Below are 21,221 nucleotides of genomic sequence, written 5' to 3'. Positions count from 1 at the left end.
TGCGCGACAGGTCTTTTCCTTTGTAAGCGTGTATATATTACCGTCAATTTGTAAAATGTGATTCTCTCAGGCAATTTATAAAATGTGTAAATATTTCAGTCATTTTGACTAAAAAATCTGCCCAGATTGATTAAGACTATCAAAAGGGCCTCAAAACATCACAACAGATTATTATGTAGGATTAGAAGCCAAACAACATAGAAATGTACTTTTCAACGTAACATTTTCAGTCTCTTGGTGATGACATTAAACATCAAAATGTTTGGAATTCGTTATCATAATAAAAGAGATGGAAATATTTTTCAGTCAATTTGTAAAATAACTGAATGTTTAGACGTTTAATAAATATGTTACACATTTTGACAGTAAAATAATATGCACACTATAAAAAAGCAATGCTCAGGTGAAATATTTACTTTGTGTTGCAAGTCAAAATAGTGTAAACGAAAATCGCAAAATTACCAAGCAAGTGACTTATCAAAACTTCGTCACCATTACCGATGCTACCCACAAAGATACCTACATTTCCTTATTATCTCGAAAACTGTATTTCATTTTGTTGATCAATGTGACCATACGCCCTTATTACTACCGGTATCCATAAAAGTGACTAATGCGCTTACGAATGGCGCAGCAGAGGTCCCGAACTAGTCTAGATTTCTGCTATACATCCGGGTACTCACTGGGAAAAAACAATAACAAAGGCAACAACCAGTCCCGGGGAATTGCGTTAGATCAGTGCCCCTTTAACCTTTGACCTAAGAAATTTGTCCTTCGTCAATGAATACGTAAGGCTCTGACCGGACATGTTGATAAATCTTCCATATCTTTGGAGCCAAGTATAGATGATAAAAGTGAAATGTGAAACTGTCCATCTGGCTGACCTGGCAGTTGATTCTTGGCAATAAAATCACATTGGAGACCAAGATAGGCTTATGCATTGTCCAGAGGATTTCTTGTCCTTATAGCCTTCTGTATTCCGGAGAACCACCGCTTGAAATTGGTCACTTGAATAAACTGTTTAAACATAGAGTTCATAGTCTGGACAAATTTAATCATCATCTGGTCCTTGGAATCATTGTTGACCCCTCAGATCTGACCGTTGTAGATAGTAGGGAAATCCCAAGTTTGGCATCAGAGAGGCTTTGTGTAGAAGGCTGACCAGTTAAAGTTGGAGACCGACCCTTGACTTTGTGACAGTGTAAGTCCGGCTGAAGCAGAACTTATTTGTTCGGAAATGGATTCCTGAAACTTCTGCTGGCTGACTTTAGCTGACAATAGCATATGTTCACTGTCGGATTCTGAGTTCTTGAGGGGAAACATCATCACTTCATTAATAGATCGAGACATGGTCAATCCCAGAATTGTGCGAGCTTCTTGTCCTTGATTCTGTAGGTTTTACTCTTCAAGCCTGATAATAAGTTGTAGTATTCGTCCAAGGATCAAGGAAGAAATCGTGACCTTACTTATTTTTCTTATTAGGTGTGATAATGGTAGCCCCTTCTACTGAGGAGAGTGACCGAGAAGAATCACATCTTTTATGGTCCGGCTTCTCCCTCTGTACTACATACAAGTACGCTGCAAAGTCTTCTTCACCCAGGGAGAAGCAGAAACTACAACGGGTCTCAGTAGTACATGGTTAAGGGATGCATCTGGAACTGATGGGGTGTTGATTACAAATTGTAAACCTATAGAAAGAGTGTTCTGTGTAGTGATTGGCTAATTTGGGTCACATGACCAAATGTCAGAGGGTGAAAATATGATTTGAATTCCCTGAAGCAAGCGACCGAATCACTGTGTAGGAATACATAATTACTCAGCATTTTTTGCATACTAATTAACAATGGACGCAAATTGAAATACAAAATTCATAACAAATATTTTGATTTTCTCTATTCATGGGAATTATTGGGGTTTAAAATTTTTAATTAAAAAAAATTACAATGAAATAATTACCAAAATCACAATCACCATAGCGACTAACGCGCTCCTGGCGAATCCTGAGATATCACTGTTCTGTATATCAAACGGCATAAAAAAATGCAAGACCAAGCCAATTCTCCAAGAAATGTGTGCATATAATTTAACGAAAAAAAATATCGATTTTGGTTAAGTTATATCGTCAGTTTTAGTTATAAAATAAAATGAAATGGCTATTCATGGACAGTATTTATATTCACTTATAATATTGACTATTACACTCCCTAGAAATACATACAAGATGAAATGTAAATGTACCTGTCACATGTACACTTGTTCAAATTTAAGAAATATCGTATAGGACACTATAAACTTATCAACTTCATATGTGAACATTGTTCAAACAAACAGGAGATTATCAAACGTTCATATATGTTGTGGCCTATATCTACATATGATATCATATTGAACATTGATTAATATCCAAAGTGAAATTAATTGTGTGAAAAAAATGTACAAAAGATATGCAAGATCTACATCATGAAACAGTAAAAAGCAGTTAACAATGATCGTGTGTACTTTCATTCAAGGACCTTCACCTCAGAGAAATTACCAAATATGTACAACAAATATGTTGAAGTTTGACATCATTACCGGTGACCGAATTTTACAAAATGGCGTGTTGACTGTCAACAGTGCGCGGGATTTTACGAGGGGACTTTCGTTGATTCAGGGTTCGTATGAACGCTTTCGGGTCTCGAGATGAATTTCCAAGATGCAAATACTCAATAAAATCCCGGAAATAGACACACACATAGTATTTATCTTCTAATTGAAACACGCAAGCACCAGATATCATAAAATCTTAACATACAAATAAGGCAAACTTTAAACCCAAAACGTAGAAAAGTTTAAGCCAAAGTAGCAAAATAAAGTTCTAGTATGATGAAGAAAAGTTTGAAGAATGTAATCCAAGCAAAAGAATTTAAAAAACCTAATAATTTTGATAGGATGGCTTGGATTAAGAGAGCACAGAAATTTAGCCCAAACCACCCAGGCACGAAATAGAGAGAGTGACGAGAGGAATGGCTTGGTCAAGTGCTTCCGGCTGTGGGGTGCGTTCGGACAAGATGTTTTTCTGCTCTTGGGGAACACAGCACAGAAGTTTCCACTACGCTTTTCAAAATGAAATGAGATAAGCAATTAGTATGGATATTAGTCAGGTAAAGGCAAGGTAAAATAATGGTATCTAAAGGGGACTCATTTCGTAATCCATATTTCACAAATGATCACAAAGTGCATTGGGCTGAATGCGCAGTAAAAACTTTAAGTTGATAACACTATCAACCATGTGTGTTGAGCAAGGAAAGACAGTTTCTGCTTCCAACTTTGGCCTGGTCGATCTCAATGAGGCATGATGGCAGGTGTTGATTTGCAATGAGTTCTATGTATTTGGGAATACTGTCGGTTTTGTTTCATGAAAAGGATTTAATTTGTTTAAGAGTAAAAACATCAGTTAATAAGCTAATAAATGTTGTGGCTGTTCTGGATCCTCAGACCCAAGAATTGTTGCATGGTGTGAACTTACCTTCAGGGTCCTCAAATGTAACAAGGACCACATCCTCTTCTGTTCTCTCCATGGATTTCACGTCTCCTCCTCCACTCTTCTTCCTGCTCTCAAAGTACATCTCCAGGAATACATCCGAGATTCCTCCACATCCTGTCACTATAATCGTGTCTGGTGAGACAACAGGTGGTGGAGTTGGTGGCCTGGGTTTGTACAGGGTGACTTCAACATCCATCCCTTGAATCTTGTGAGATCCCTTCTCTAACACTCTCTTGACATCTTCAAGTAAAGGAGACACACATATCTTTACAATAAGTACCCTAGTGCTTCTTTAGATTGATTTTTGCAGCATTCCATACTCTAACAATAGTTTTCATTGTATATAATTCTAAGAATACTACTAGCTAGCGACCAGTTATCACTTCGCATTTCGTCCTAAATAACTGTTCCAATACCTTTTTCCATACATAAACATTTTCCTTGAATAAAGTTTAATAATTTCTGCAAATAAAGTTGAAATGACCCTCGCCTCGATGCAGATTGTCAAACCACCTGACACGGTAAAACAATCAACATCCGTGAGTAGAGAGCCGGAAGTACCGGTAAGCATTTGCATATTGCACTTGTGACCTAACATGTGATAACCGGTGAAGCTGAAATCAATTCCCGCTGTTTTTACAGTTGTATTAACAAGTGTTGGAGACGGTGTGTACATGTGATTGTGGAATAAACACGCTGAATGTGAAGCAAACATAAGCCTAGTTAGTTACAAAATAGTTAATTGGCGATTAAATTACTCACCATTGTCTCTTATATGTAATGACTTCATAAATGAATTTTATTTTACGGGCACCAATTTGGTGTCGTACCGTGTATACACAAAATGGCGACGTGTGCTGGAGTTACACACGTGACCTATCATTGTAGAAAAAAAACAACGCAAGCTAAACATATTTTTATTGCATATATAAGGTTTGTGTGCGCACTTGTGATGTAGGCAGGCAAACAAATAACCTTCTTGTGGATACCCGCCCACGTAGGAATATACCGGAATGAAAACGCCGATAAAGCAGCTAAACTATCCCTCAAAATCCCAGAAATAAGCTTAAACTTACCCATCTCAAAATCAGAAATTAAAAGTGTAAACAAGCAAAAAATCACCAAAAAATGGCATAACCTATATCTAAACTCAAATAGCCAAATCAAAAAAGTGCTCAGCAAACCACTAACCAAACCAAAAATTCTCCATCCATCAAAAAAAAATCGACAGAGTAATCACTAAACTCCAAACAGGACACACCAACCTAAATAACCACCTAAAAAAAATTAAAAAACACACTACAGGTAACTGCCCACACTGCAAACAACCAGAAACCCCAGAACATGCACTCATCCACTGCACACACTACCTAACACATCGAACCGCATTACAAGCCACCCTCAATCTAAACAAGGCTCTCACTCTAGAAGCAATACTAAACCCACAAAATAAACTAGAAAACTTCAAGGCCTTAGGCGTATTCTTAATAAAAACTAATAAAACGCATCTAAAAACACAATAACCTACCAAATCAAAATCAAATAAACAAACAAACATCCACCATACCCAGCTCCCTTAGTTCTCCTCCCCAACCCCATTGGCATCTATTCCAAATCTCAAAATTCCCAAATTCTATATAAGCAACCCCTAAACCCCCCTCTTGGGTTGCACAGACCACTTTCGCCCCTTTCAGAAACACATTAAATGGCCTGGCCGGGCCCGTGTGCGAAATACGCATCAGTCGGAAAGCGCACGTTAAATCTCTAAAGTAAGTAAGTAAGTAAGTACTTGTGATGTGCTTCATTCCAGGTCGCCTTATACACGGAGTATAGGATTTTGGGTTGATTTTGAAGGCATGTACAGGGGGGTCGCCTTATACACAGCGATATACGGTAGATGATGGAGATAACTAGTACAGTTTGTCGATGGGAAATACCAATTTCTACTGTCTTGATTTCCTGTCGTCGCATTATAACGGAAATCTTCTGATTTTTTATTCCATGGACAGAAATATGTGCATTTGTTCCTAGTTTCACACAAACCAAAGTTTTTTGCACAGTTAACTTTGTTCACAGAATATTTCAGAAATAACATGAAAAAAATTGCTATAACTGGTCAATGACCAGTACCTCTATGACATCATAGCTAGAACTTCCTGTTCATGCTGAGAACCACGCTACAAATTTTAATAAATTTTCAACAGACGTCCTCTTCACTGCCAACATAATTATGTTACAGTTGTGAGGGAAATCCTATCCCTAGTAAGAAATGCCTCTGCGCATGTGCAAGGGAGGAACTCCTCACTTCTTTCAACCCATAACCCTCATCAACTAGATGCAGATATTTGGGAGAAAGGCGGGATGGATTAATTCCTGATGTAACAGAGGTAGTATTCTTGAAAATTATACACAATGATAACTATTGAAAGATAATTCTTGCGAGTACCCTACCTCTAATACATCATAGTCAGTATACACCAGAGGGACTGGTGGAATCTGGTATCTAGTATCCCTTAGAAAGTTGGATTTTGTGAACTATGAATACATATAAATAAAAGGACCAATTCACATTGCACGCATTGGGATGCTTATCACATCAGTGTAATCAGGTATGTGTGAAAATATCACCAAAGTATGGCAGAATGAATTTGCAGTGAATCAATTGAGTTGCTAATATAGCCCCAATCCACACTCCAGACTGTCAACCACGTGTGTGGAGGTAGGCTTTACTAATATAGTCTCACTCCACACTCCAGACTGTCAACCAAGTGTGTGGAGGTAGGCTTTACTAATATAGCCTCAGTCCACACTCCAGACTGTCAACCACGTGTGTGTGGAGGCAGGCTTTACTAATATAGCCTCACTCCACACTCCAGACTGTCAACCACATGTGTGTGGAGGCAGGCTTTACTAATATAGCCTCACTCCACACTCCAGACTGTCAACCACGTGTGTGGAGGCAGGCTTTATTAATATAGCCTCACTCCACACTCCAGACTGTCCATAATGTGTGTGGAGGCAGGCTTTACTAATATAGCCTCACACCACACTCCAGACTGTCAACCACGTGTGTGGAGGTAGGCTTTACTAATATAGCCTCACTCCACACTCCAGACCAGGGGTCCGGAAAATTTAAAATCCCAATCGGACATTTGCATTTAGGCCACGCCCCCTTCAAATAGCGTATTTTAGTACGACTTTTCACACACATTACAAGTTTACGTATTCATAATATGATGAATTATGAATTGTTTCAATTTAAATTGTTTAATTCACCGGACAATTAATAACAAATAATATCATTTTAGATTTACATGGAAAACATACGTTTGTTTCTGTTATAATAACGATCTATTAACGTAGTGAACGGTCTAATTAATATTCATGAGTTATATTCATGAGTCTGCTCAAGTGTACGCGTTGTAACATTTGGATCGAGACTATTATCCCATATTTGGTTATCACGTGACCTCACGGGAAAAGTGTTTTTTTAAACTTAAGATTTTTTTAAAAACAAGACAGATAATTTAATCACAAATACTAAAATATCGTTGATAGCAATAGTTATTTGAATACTTTTTTCATCTGTACTTAATTATTGACCATAAAAAAATTGGATATCGATCGTCCGAGAAAGCAAAATGGCGGTCAATCAAGATTCAATATACGACTAGCTACTGAAAAAAATAAAATCTGCAAATCCTCATTGTATGTCAACCAAGTGAAAGCCATTAGCCACGACTTACAAAATGATCGTCCAGACTTTGAGGGTTTTGCAGATCCGCTCGACTGATCTGCATCGGTCGACTGGCTGTCGTCACGCTTTCTCTTCTTGTTTGAGGTTACGTATCGTAGCAGTGTGAGGATAATGAGGTACATCGATGATGCAAGGTATTAATGTACAGTTGTAAACACCTTTCACTCAAATTAACAAGATTTTCTCAGTAATTAATCCTCAATTAATCAGTGTCAACTGAGTTTATTGCCTATTACAGTGATTGACCGATTGGACTATCATGTAGGTACGATGTATTTACAGCAATCAAAACAAACAAAGCTTGTCAGTGTAGTTAATCTTCATTGTGTTGCAACTGCAGACAGAAACTGCTCAGTCCTAACTGTTGATCATGTCCGGTCAAAATTTAAGAATGTCCGGACAATACTTTTTAAAATGTCCGGTAAGCAATATTTTAAAACGGACATTTGAGATTCCCAATCGGACATGTCCGGCGCATATGACGGTTTCCGGACCCCTGCTCCAGACTGTCAACCAAGTGTGTGGAGGTAGGCTTTACTAATATAGCCTCACTCCACACTCCAGACTGTCAACCACGTGTGTGGAGGCAGGCTTTACTAATATAGCCCCACTCTACACTCCAGACAGTCAACCACATGTGTGGAGGCAGGCTTTACTAATATAGTCTCACTCCACACTCCAGACAGTCAACCATGTGTATGGAGGCAGGCTTTACTAATATAGCCCCACTCCACACTCCAGACTGTCAACCACATGTGTGTGGAGGCAGGCTTTACTAATATAGCCTCACTCCACACTCCAGACTGTCAACCATGTGTGTGGAGGCAGGCTTTACTAATATAGCCTCACTCCACGCTCCAGACTGTCAACCACATGTGTGGAGGTAGGCTTTACTAATATAGCCTCACTCCACACTCCAGACTGTCAACCATGTGTGTGGAGGCAGGCTTTACTAATATAGCCTCACTCCACACTCCAGACTGTCAACCACGTGTGTGGAGGCAGGCTTTACTAATATAGCCCCACTCTACACTCCAGACAGTCAACCACATGTGTGGAGGCAGGCTTTACTAATATAGCTTCACTCCACACTCCAGACTGTCAACCACGTGTGTGGAGGCAGGCTTTACTAATATAGCCCCACTCCACACTCCAGACAGTCAACCACATGTGTGGAGGCAGGCTTTACTAATATAGCCCCACTCCACACTCCAGACTGTCAACCACATGTGTGTGGAGGTAGGCTTTACTAATATAGCCTCACTCCACACTCCAGACTGTCAACCATGTGTGTGGAGGCAGGCTTTACTAATATAGCCTCACTCCACGCTCCAGACTGTCAACCATGTGTATGGAGGCAGGCTTTACTAATATAGCCCCACTCCACACTCCAGACTGTCAACCACATGTGTGTGGAGGCAGGCTTTACTAATATAGCCTCACTCCACACTCCAGACTGTCAACCATGTGTGTGGAGGCAGGCTTTACTAATATAGCCTCACTCCACGCTCCAGACTGTCAACCACATGTGTGGAGGTAGGCTTTACTAATATAGCCTCACTCCACACTCCAGACTGTCAACCATGTGTGTGGAGGCAGGCTTTACTAATATAGCCTCACACCACACTCCAGACTGTCAACCACGTGTGTGGAGGTAGGCTTTACTAATATAGCCTCACTCCACACTCCAGACCAGGGGTCCGGAAAATTTAAAATCCCAATCGGACATTTGCATTTAGGCCACGCCCCCTTCAAATAGCGTATTTTAGTACGACTTTTCACACACATTACAAGTTTACGTATTCATAATATGATGAATTATGAATTGTTTCAATTTAAATTGTTTAATTCACCGGACAATTAATAACAAATAATATCATTTTAGATTTACATGGAAAACATACGTTTGTTTCTGTTATAATAACGATCTATTAACGTAGTGAACGATCTAATTAATATTCATGAGTTATATTCATGAGTCTGCTCAAGTGTACGCGTTGTAACATTTGGATCGAGACTATTATCCCACATTTGGTTATCACGTGACCTCACGGGAAAAGTGTTTTTTTAAACTTAAGATTTTTTTAAAAACAAGACAGATAATTTAATCACAAATACTAAAATATCGTTGATAGCAATAGTTATTTGAATACTTTTTTCATCTGTACTTAATTATTGACCATAAAAAAATTGGATATCGATCGTCCGAGAAAGCAAAATGGCGGTCAATCAAGATTCAATATACGACTAGCTACTGAAAAAAATAAAATCTGCAAATCCTCATTGTATGTCAACCAAGTGAAAGCCGTTAGCCACGACTTACAAAATGATCGTCCAGACTTTGAGGGTTTTGCAGATCCGCTCGACTGATCTGCATCGGTCGACTGGCTGTCGTCACGCTTTCTCTTCTTGTTTGAGGTTACGTATCGTAGCAGTGTGAGGATAATGAGGTACATCGATGATGCAAGGTATTAATGTACAGTTGTAAACACCTTTCACTCAAATTAACAAGATTTTCTCAGTAATTAATCCTCAATTAATCAGTGTCAACTCAGTTTATTGCCTATTACAGTGATTGACCGATTGGACTATCATGTAGGTACGATGTATTTACAGCAATCAAAACAAACAAAGCTTGTCAGTGTAGTTAATCTTCATTGTGTTGCAACTGCAGACAGAAACTGCTCAGTCCTAACTGTTGATCATGTCCGGTCAAAATTTAAGAATGTCCGGACAATACTTTTTAAAATGTCCGGTAAGCAATATTTTAAAACGGACATTTGAGATTCCCAATCGGACATGTCCGGCGCATATGACGGTTTCCGGACCCCTGCTCCAGACTGTCAACCAAGTGTGTGGAGGTAGGCTTTACTAATATAGCCTCACTCCACACTCCAGACTGTCAACCACGTGTGTGGAGGCAGGCTTTACTAATATAGCCCCACTCTACACTCCAGACAGTCAACCACATGTGTGGAGGCAGGCTTTACTAATATAGTCTCACTCCACACTCCAGACAGTCAACCATGTGTATGGAGGCAGGCTTTACTAATATAGCCCCACTCCACACTCCAGACTGTCAACCACATGTGTGTGGAGGCAGGCTTTACTAATATAGCCTCACTCCACACTCCAGACTGTCAACCATGTGTGTGGAGGCAGGCTTTACTAATATAGCCTCACTCCACGCTCCAGACTGTCAACCACATGTGTGGAGGTAGGCTTTACTAATATAGCCTCACTCCACACTCCAGACTGTCAACCATGTGTGTGGAGGCAGGCTTTACTAATATAGCCTCACTCCACACTCCAGACTGTCAACCACGTGTGTGGAGGCAGGCTTTACTAATATAGCCCCACTCTACACTCCAGACAGTCAACCACATGTGTGGAGGCAGGCTTTACTAATATAGCTTCACTCCACACTCCAGACTGTCAACCACGTGTGTGGAGGCAGGCTTTACTAATATAGCCCCACTCCACACTCCAGACAGTCAACCACATGTGTGGAGGCAGGCTTTACTAATATAGCCCCACTCCACACTCCAGACTGTCAACCACATGTGTGTGGAGGTAGGCTTTACTAATATAGCCTCACTCCACACTCCAGACTGTCAACCATGTGTGTGGAGGCAGGCTTTACTAATATAGCCTCACTCCACGCTCCAGACTGTCAACCATGTGTATGGAGGCAGGCTTTACTAATATAGCCCCACTCCACACTCCAGACTGTCAACCACATGTGTGTGGAGGCAGGCTTTACTAATATAGCCTCACTCCACACTCCAGACTGTCAACCATGTGTGTGGAGGCAGGCTTTACTAATATAGCCTCACTCCACGCTCCAGACTGTCAACCACATGTGTGGAGGTAGGCTTTACTAATATAGCCTCACTCCACACTCCAGACTGTCAACCATGTGTGTGGAGGCAGGCTTTACTAATATAGCCTCACTCCACACTCCAGACTGTCAACCACGTGTGTGGAGGCAGGCTTTACTAATATAGCCCCACTCTACACTCCAGACAGTCAACCACATGTGTGGAGGCAGGCTTTACTAATATAGCTTCACTCCACACTCCAGACTGTCAACCACGTGTGTGGAGGCAGGCTTTACTAATATAGCCCCGCTCTACACTCCAGACAGTCAACCACATGTGTGGAGGCAGGCTTTACTAATATAGCCCCACTCCACACTCCAGACTGTCAACCACGTGTGTGGAGGCAGGCTTTACTAATATAGCCTCACTCCACACTCCAGACTGTCAACCATGTGTGTGGAGGCAGGCTTTACTAATATAGCCTCACTCCACGCTCCAGACTGTCAACCACATGTGTGGAGGTAGGCTTTACTAATATAGCCCCACTCCACACTCAAGACTGTCAACCACGTGTGTGGAGGTAGGCTTTACTAATATAGCCTCACTCCACACTCCAGACTGTCAACCACATGTGTGGAGGCAGGCTTTACTTCCAACCTTGGTATGGCTGACGAATGGTGTTGATTTCCAATGAGTTCTTTACATTTGGGGGTATTGAGAGGGTGTTTCATGACAAGGATTTAATTTCAGTCTTGATCTTATCCAGAAGTAAAAACATCTGTCAAAAAACAAACAAATGTCTAGGCTGCTTCCAAATTTGGCCTGGTCGATCTTAATGAGGCATGATGGCAGGTGTTGATTTGCAATGAGTTCTATGTATTTGGGTAAACTGTCGGTTTGTTTCATGAAAGGATTTAATTTGTTTAAGAGTAAAAACATCAGTTAATAAGCCAATAAATGTTGTTGCTGTTCTGGATCCTCAGACCCAAGAGTTGTTGCATGGTGTGAACCGTGACGTCTCATAGACTAGGGTTAGAGTAGCTTCCCTTTGACAAAGGGCAGTTACTCTAGCGGACAGACAGATGGATTGCCGCGAAAGGCAATTAAAAACAATTGTTGTTTTGCGTATATGTTGCTTCGCCACTGTATAAGAAACAGATTTCAGTTGGAACTATATTGGCTACTGTCACTGTCCGACTGACACATCACTTACCCTGTGACGTAATAAATATTAATGCGTGCATTCCAGAAAAACTCGCAATGTTTCGGTTATGTATGTGAGTGAGGAAAAGCGATTTTGAAGCACAGAATTAAAGAATGACATTATATGATAAAGAGGTTATCACGCTTGTGTGTTTGGGGATGGTAAATATCCTGTATTAGGAATAAACACTATGTATTTAGCTCGCCAAGGCTCGCTAAATACAATGTTTATTCCTAATGCAGGATATTTACCATCCCCAAACACACTCGCGTGATAACCTCTATTTCTGTTCCGGATCCTCAGACCCAAGAATTGTTGCATGGTGTGAACTTACATTCAGGGTCCTCAAATGTAACAAGGACCACATCCTCCTCTCTTCTCTCCATGGATTTCACGTCTCCTCCTCCACTCTTCTTCTTGCTCTCAAAGTACATCTCCAGGACATCATCCAAGATTCCTCTACAGCCTATCACTATGATCGTGTCTGGTAAGACAAGAGGAACTTCTTCTTCAGGGGGTGGTGTTGGTGGCTTGGGTTTGTACAGGGTGACTTTAACATCCATCCCTTGAATCTTGTGAGATCCCTTCTCTAACACTCTCTTGGCATCTTCAAATAAACATGACAAAGACAAGTTGTTACAGTAAAAATGTCCCCTCCTTGTTAATGAGTGGCATGAAAAACAAAAGTGGATGCCGTCTGTTTCTCATGGTTGCTATCTTATGGATAGACATTATGTGTGTGGTAATGTCACTTTAAATAATCTTACAGTCATATAATTATGCAACACCAATGGACATTATCACATATGTCAAAATGGAAAAGTCATTATTCTTTAAAAGAAACAGTTAGTGGTCAACTCCTCCAGACCCAGTGACACAAGACACAAGGTGTCATACCAATACAGTTTACCTCCTGGGTCTTTAAATGTGACAAGTGCCACATTCTCCTCTCTTCTTTTAACATATTTCACTTCTCCTCCTCCACTCTTCTCCCTTCTTTCAAAATACATCTCTAGGACATGATCAGATATGCCTGCACATCCTGAGACCCTGACAGTGTCTGGTGTTAAAGCAGCAGTATCACATGTTGTGGAGACCTCAGACTGAAGCATCACTGGTGTGAATCGACTCACTTGAATACAGGTGCCTGATATTGTGTGCGTCTCCTTCAACACTCTCTCCACAGCTACAAATCACACATCAATATTAAACCATTACTAATTTGCATTTATAATTTGCGTCTGTTTTGTCATTTTCTTGGTTGATGGCTAGCAGACACATGTGTAACAGGGACTTAAATATCCTCAAACGGACTCTTTTTCTGTTCTCTCCTCACAAAAGTCACAATAAAAAAAGGGCTCATTTATTGTAGCATCCCAGATGCTGATAAAAGTTTCCAAAAGAGTTGCAGCAAATCTGTATGCATTAAATGAGGAAATATTGAACAGTTATCATTCTACATTCTGAAACAGATCGATTATCTATGATGTCTGCATCAAGTATACAAACACATGTGTGTTTTGTTTGGGTCACATATCTACAGAATATAAAACATCAAGAATCATATAATTAAACTGAACAAAAACAGTTAAGGATCATGAATACCTTTTTTTGAGAAAACTGAGCACATAATTTCATAAAAATATCCTCAAGAATCCTCACGATCCCTAACTTTTATTGTTTAGTACATTTGTCCCAATAAGCATGAAACAAGACAAGTTAGGTTTACTGCTCTGTCCTGTTCTCGTACTGCTGAAACCAAGGCCTACATGGGGTACATGCCAGTCCCTTGTATCTATACCCTACCATCTGGACGTGCAAACTCCACCACGGCTGTTCCATCTTCTCTGTTAATCACATTGACAACAGGCCCCCCTCCCGATCTGCGGCGGTTCTCGAAGTACAGACTGATGCTGTCATTGCTGAGGGAGGCAGGTAGTCCTTTCACTTCAATTTTGTAACATGGAGTGATTTCTGGAAATATACAAAGGCACTTGTGTAGCACAATATGGTTTAGAATAGCCTCACGACCTTACAAATATCTTTATCAAACCTCCACGTCAGAATGATGAGATCTGATTGGTCCACATGATCATGATAAAATACTGTGTAAAGTGCCTTGGAGGGTAATGAATTTCTCAGCAGGGGAATAAATCTCTTATACCCCACCACGAGCACTACAGGCTGCATGTGTATTTCTGAGAGACAGAATAAAACCTTTACACCCCACTTCAAATCGAAAAGCTGCATGCTTTTTCCGAGCCAATGGATGTCAAGTGACATAGCGCAAGCTAACCTCAGCTTTATCGAGCAGCTGTTCTCCGGCTCGTGGTACAAACTCTAACGCGGGACACATAAAACCCCATGTACCCCTTGTGATCCTGCTACAACTTATAATCTATATTCATCTTTGATCTCTTATGTTGTTGAAAGCAGGGCCACGACCTTGACCTTTAATCTTTGGCAATATATATAGTTAAAATATTTCCAAGTGCATTTTTATGACAATATTTTCTGAGTGAAACAATTTACAAGTCAATTGTGAATGACCTTCAAAGTGATCTTGACATTTGACATAACCATGAGATATGACAGGTGTGTTTAGTTATCTACTTTCAATCTTCATCTTCAGTGATTGGAAAATGTTTTTGACTTTTTATGAATTAAATGAAAACCTCTCAAAACTTGAGTCATGTTTCCTATGTGAGATCAAGTGACATGGACTTCATACTGAGGTCACTCAAAAGTCTTCACAATTAAGACGAATATTCATGCATCTTAAATCTTCAAATGCTAATCACAGATTTTCAAGTTATTGTGTATCCCAGTATTTCTGATTTTCTGTTTACAAACAAATCGATGGAGTTATATAGTAGGTTCATAAGGTATGTTGGTTGGTTTGTTGTTTAATGCCGCACTCAGCAATATTACAGCTATATGATGGCATTCTTTAAAATAATAGAGTCTGAACCAGACAATCCAGTGATTGACATCATGAGCATCGATCCACGCAACTGAGATCCATGACATGCATCAACATAGTCAGCGAGCCTGACCACCCGATCCTGTTAGTCGCCTCTTACAACAAGCATAGTCGCCTTTTACAGCAAGCATGGGTTGCTGAAGACCTATTCTACCCCGGATCTTCACAGGTAAGGTATGAAGTCACCAACAACTGTCATAAGCGTGTGGTTGAAAAAAACCAATTATGCCAATCATGGTAACTTGAGGTCAAATTTGATCAAACACCAAGCAGCCTCCATAGTGTATTTCTAATGGAATTCACAATGTGGCAATAGTATGGAATGAGTCTTAGTTAGTTATAATAATTGATTAGAGATCACATAATGAAGGATGAAGTTTAGCCTCTATAATTATGACACTTCAATGACTAACAGGAACTTTATGTCTCATCAGACATGTCAGAAGAGAAATATCAGATAAACCTAGCATGCCAATAGGACCAGCACTACATACCAGCATTATTCTCAATTACACTGAATACAGAATGTAATATTCTACAACCTTCAATCATCTACCCTGGAATCCCCACACAGATGACTATAGATTCTACCTGTTGTGTCAGAGCCTTCAGTTGACATACCCTGATCTGCCTTCCTTGCTTTTCCAGGTGTTTCCTCCAGTTTCAGCCCTACTACCTACCCTGCTCCAGTTCCAGCCCTACAACCTACCCTGCTCCAGTTGCAGTCCTACAACCTACCCTGCTCCAGTTGCAGTCCTACTACCTACCCTGCTCTGGTTCAAGCCCTACTACCTACCCTGCTCCAGTTCCAGCCCTACTACCTACCCTGCTCCAGTTCCAGCCCTACTACCTACCCTGCTCCAGTTCCAGCCCTACTACCTACCCTGCTCCAGCCCTACTACCTACCCTGCTCCAGTTGCAGTCCTACTACCTACCCTGCTCCAGTTCCAGTCCTACTACCTACCCTGCTCCAGCCCTACTACCTACCCTGCTCCAGTTCCAGCCCTACTACCTACCCTGCTCCAGTTCCAGCCCTACTAACTACCCTGCTCCAGTTCCAGCCCTACTACCTACCCTGCTCCAGTTCCAGCCCTACTACCAACCCTGCTCCAGTTCCAGTCCTACTACCTACCCTGCTCCAGCCCTACTACCTACCCTGCTCCAGTTCCAGCCCTACTACCTACCCTGCTCCAGTTCCAGCCCTACTAACTACCCTGCTCCAGTTCCAGCCCTACTACCTACCCTGCTCCAGTTCCAGCCCTACTACCAACCCTGCTCCAGTTCCAGCCCTACTACCTACCCTGCTCCAGTTCCAGTCCTACTACCTACCCTGCTCCAGCCCTACTACCTACACTGCCCCAGTTCCAGCCCTACTACCTACACTGCCCCAGTTCCAGCCCTACTACCTACACTGCCCCAGTTCCAGCCCTACTACCTTCCCTGCTCCAGCCCTACTACCTACCCTGCTCCAGCCCTACTACCTACACTGCCCCAGTTCCAGCCCTACTACCTACACTGCCCCAGTTCCAGCCCTACTACCTACCCTGCTCCAGATCCAGCCCTACTACCTACCCTGCTCCAGTTCCAGTCCTACTACCTACCCTGCTCCAGTCCTACTACCTACCCTGCCCCAGATCCAGCCCTACTACCTACCCTGCTCCAGTTCCAGCCCTACTACCTACACTGCCCCAGTTCCAGCCCTACTACCTACCCTGCTCCAGTCCTACTACCTACCCTGCTCCAGACCTACTACCTACCCTGCTCCAGATCCAGCCCTACTACCTACCCTGCTCCAGTTCCAGACCTACTACCTACCCTGCTCCAGTTCCAGCCCTACTACCTACCCTGCTCCAGTTCCAGTCCTACTACCTACCCTGCTCCAGTCCTACTACCTACCCTGCTCCAGACCTACTACCTACCCTGCTCCAGATCCAGCCCTACTACCTACCCTGCTCCAGTTCCAGACCTACTACCTACCCTGCTCCAGTTCCAGCCCTACTACCTACCCTGCTCCAGTTCCAGTCCTACTACCTACCCTGTTCCAGCCCTACTACCTACCCTGCTCCAGTTCCAGCCCTACTACCTACCCTGCTCCAGTTTCAGCCCTACTACCTACCCTGCTCCAGTTCCAGCCCTACAACCTACCCTGCTCCAGTTGCAGTCCTACTACCTACCCTGTTCCAGTTCCAGCCCTATTACCTACCCTGCTACAGTCTAGACCTACTACCTACCCTGCTCCAGCCCTACTACCTACCCTGCTCCAGTTCCAGTCCTACTACCTACCCTGCTCCAGTCCTACTACCTACCCTGCTCCAGACCTACTACCTACCCTGCTCCAGATCCAGCCCTACTACCTACCCTGCTCCAGTTCCAGCCCTACAACCTACCCTGCTCCAGTTGCAGTCCTACTACCTACCCTGTTCCAGTTCCAGCCCTATTACCTACCCTGCTACAGTCTAGACCTACTACCTACCCTGTTCCAGCCCTACTACCTACCCTGCTCCAGTTCCAGTCCTACTACCTACCCTGCTCCAGTCCTACTACCTACCCTGCTCCAGACCTACTACCTACCCTGCTCCAGTTCAAGCCCTACTACCTACCCTGCTCCAGATCCAGCCCTACTACCTACCCTGCTCCAGTTCCAGCCCTACTACCTACCCTGCTCCAGTTCCAGTCCTACTACCTACCCTGTTCCAGCCCTACTACCTACCCTGCTCCAGTTCCAGCCCTACTACCTACCCTGCTCCAGTTCCAGCCCTACTACCTACCCTGCTCCAGTTCCAGCCCTACTACCTACCCTGCTCCAGTTCCAGCCCTACTACCTACCCTGCTCCAGTTCCAGCCCTACTACCTACCCTGCTCCAGTTCCAGCCCTACTACCTACCCTGCTCCAGTTCCAGCCCTACTACCTACCCTGCTCCAGTTGCAGTCCTACTACCTACCCTGCTCCAGTTGCAGTCCTACTACCTACCCTGTTCCAGTTCCAGCCCTACTACCTACCCTGTTCCAGTTCCAGCCCTACTACCTACCCTGTTCCAGTTCCAGCCCTACTACCTACCCTGCTCCAGACCTACTACCTACCCTGCTACAGTCTAGACCTACTACCTACCCTGCTCCAGCCCTACTACCTACCCTGCTCCAGTTCCAGCCCTACTACCTACCAAGCTCCAGTTCCAGCCCTACTACCTACCCTGCTCCAGTTCCAGCCCTACTACCTACCCTGCTCCAGTTCCAGCCCTACTACCTACCAAGCTCCAGTTTCAGCCCTACTACCTACCCTGCTCCAGTTCCAGCCCTACAACCTACCCTGCTCCAGTTGCAGTCCTACTACCTACCCTGTTCCAGTTCCAGCCCTATTACCTACCCTGCTACAGTCTAGACCTACTACCTACCCTGCTCCAGCCCTACTACCAACCCTGCTCCAGATCCAGCCCTACAACATACCCTGCTCCAGTTCCAGCCCTATTACCTAACCGGCTCCAGTTCCAGCCCTACTACCTACCCTGCTCCAGTTCCAGCCCTACTACCTACCCTGCTCCAGTTCCAGCCCTACTACCTACCAAGCTCCAGTTCCAGCCCTACTACCTACCCTGCTCCAGTTCCAGCCCTACTACCTACACTGCTCCAGTTCCAGCCCTACTACCTACACTGCTCCAGTTCCAGCCCTACTACCAACCCTGCTCCAGTTCCAGCCCTACTACCTACCCTGCTCCAGTTCCAGCCCTACTACCTACCCTGCTCCAGTTCCAGCCCTACTACCTACCCTGCTCAAGTTCCAGCCCTACTACCTACCCTGCTCCAGTTCCAGCCCTACTACCTACCCTGCTCAAGTTCCAGCCCTACTACCTACCCTGCTCCAGTTCAAGCCCTACTACCTACACTACTCCAGTTCCAGCCCTACTACCTACACTGCATCAGTTCCAGCCCTACTACCTACCCTGCTCCAGTTGCATACCTACAACCTACCCTGCTCCAGCCCTACTACCTACCCTGCTCCAGTTGCATACCTACAACCTACCCTGCTCCAGCCCTACTACCTACCCTGCTCCAGTTCCAGCCCTACTACCTACCAAGCTCCAGTTCCAGCCCTACTACCTACCCTGCTCCAGTTCCAGCCCTACTACCTACCCTGCTCCAGTTCCAGCCCTACTACCTACCAAGCTCCAGTTTCAGCCCTACTACCTACCCTGCTCCAGTTCCAGCCCTACAACCTACCCTGCTCCAGTTGCAGTCCTACTACCTACCCTGTTCCAGTTCCAGCCCTATTACCTACCCTGCTACAGTCTAGACCTACTACCTACCCTGCTCCAGCCCTACTACCAACCCTGCTCCAGATCCAGCCCTACAACATACCCTGCTCCAGTTCCAGCCCTATTACCTAACCGGCTCCAGTTCCAGCCCTACTACCTTCCCTGCTCCAGTTCCAGCCCTACTACCTACCCTGCTCCAGTTCCAGCCCTACTACCTACCCTGCTCCAGTTCCAGCCCTACTACCTACCAAGCTCCAGTTTCAGCCCTACTACCTACCCTGCTCCAGTTCCAGCCCTACAACCTACCCTGCTCCAGTTGCAGTCCTACTACCTACCCTGTTCCAGTTCCAGCCCTATTACCTACCCTGCTACAGTCTAGACCTACTACCTACCCTGCTCCAGCCCTACTACCTACCCTGCTCCAGACCTACTACCTACCCTGCTACAGTCTAGACCTACTACCTACCCTGCTCCAGCCCTACTACCTACCCTGCTCCAGTTCCAGCCCTACTACCTACCAAGCTCCAGTTCCAGCCCTACTACCTACCCTGCTCCAGTTCCAGCCCTACTACCTACCCTGCTCCAGTTCCAGCCCTACTACCTACCAAGCTCCAGTTTCAGCCCTACTACCTACCCTGCTCCAGTTCCAGCCCTACAACCTACCCTGCTCCAGTTGCAGTCCTACTACCTACCCTGTTCCAGTTCCAGCCCTATTACCTACCCTGCTACAGTCTAGACCTACTACCTACCCTGCTCCAGCCCTACTACCAACCCTGCTCCAGATCCAGCCCTACAACATACCCTGCTCCAGTTCCAGCCCTATTACCTAACCGGCTCCAGTTCCAGCCCTACTACCTACCCTGCTCCAGTTCCAGCCCTACTACCTACCCTGCTCCAGTTCCAGCCCTACTACCTACCAAGCTCCAGTTCCAGCCCTACTACCTACCCTGCTCCAGTTCCAGCCCTACTACCTACACTGCTCCAGTTCCAGCCCTACTACCTACACTGCTCCAGTTCCAGCCCTACTACCAACCCTGCTCCAGTTCCAGCCCTACTACCTACCCTGCTCCAGTTCCAGCCCTACTACCTACCCTGCTCCAGTTCCAGCCCTACTACCTACCCTGCTCAAGTTCCAGCCCTACTACCTACCCTGCTCCAGTTCCAGCCCTACTACCTACCCTGCTCAAGTACCAGCCCTACTACCTACCCTGCTCCAGTTCAAGCCCTACTACCTACACTACTCCAGTTCCAGCCCTACTACCTACACTGCATCAGTTCCAGCCCTACTACCTACCCTGCTCCAGTTGCATACCTACAACCTACCCTGCTCCAGCCCTACTACCTACCCTGCTCCAGTTGCATACCTACAACCTACCCTGCTCCAGCCCTACTACCTACCCTGCTCCAGTTCCAGCCCTACTACCTACCAAGCTCCAGTTCCAGCCCTACTACCTACCCTGCTCCAGTTCCAGCCCTACTACCTACCCTGCTCCAGTTCCAGCCCTACTACCTACCAAGCTCCAGTTTCAGCCCTACTACCTACCCTGCTCCAGTTCCAGCCCTACAACCTACCCTGCTCCAGTTGCAGTCCTACTACCTACCCTGTTCCAGTTCCAGCCCTATTACCTACCCTGCTACAGTCTAGACCTACTACCTACCCTGCTCCAGCCCTACTACCAA

At 44.2% G+C, this 21,221-nt stretch overlaps 1 protein-coding gene across 13 annotated transcripts in view; it reads right to left on the bottom strand.

Moving 5' to 3' along the window:
* LOC124123066 (protein mono-ADP-ribosyltransferase PARP14-like) overlaps positions 1–21,221 on the bottom strand; it is a 102,290-nt gene that overhangs the window by 60,545 nt on the left and 20,524 nt on the right. For 11 of the 13 annotated variants that reach the window (XM_048388611.1, XM_048388620.1, XM_048388624.1 and 8 more), the window contains 4 exons: positions 14,115–14,282; positions 13,219–13,494; positions 12,643–12,915; positions 3,509–3,766 (listed from right to left, as the gene is read on the bottom strand). In XM_048388611.1, the coding sequence (XP_048244568.1) occupies positions 3,509–3,766; positions 12,643–12,915; positions 13,219–13,494; positions 14,115–14,282 (975 nt within the window). Of the gene's footprint in view, positions 1–3,508; positions 3,767–12,642; positions 12,916–13,218; positions 13,495–14,114; positions 14,283–15,912; positions 15,965–21,221 lie in introns of those variants that run through there. The other 2 variants (XM_048388622.1, XM_048388621.1) reach the window with 2 other exon arrangements.

Source organism: Haliotis rufescens, unplaced genomic scaffold, assembly GCF_023055435.1.
Source record: "Haliotis rufescens isolate VD_foot unplaced genomic scaffold, xgHalRufe1.0.p SCAF_75, whole genome shotgun sequence".
In the NCBI taxonomy this organism is placed as follows: Eukaryota; Metazoa; Mollusca; class Gastropoda; order Lepetellida; family Haliotidae; genus Haliotis; species Haliotis rufescens.
This window is presented reverse-complemented; position numbering and strand designations above follow the sequence as displayed.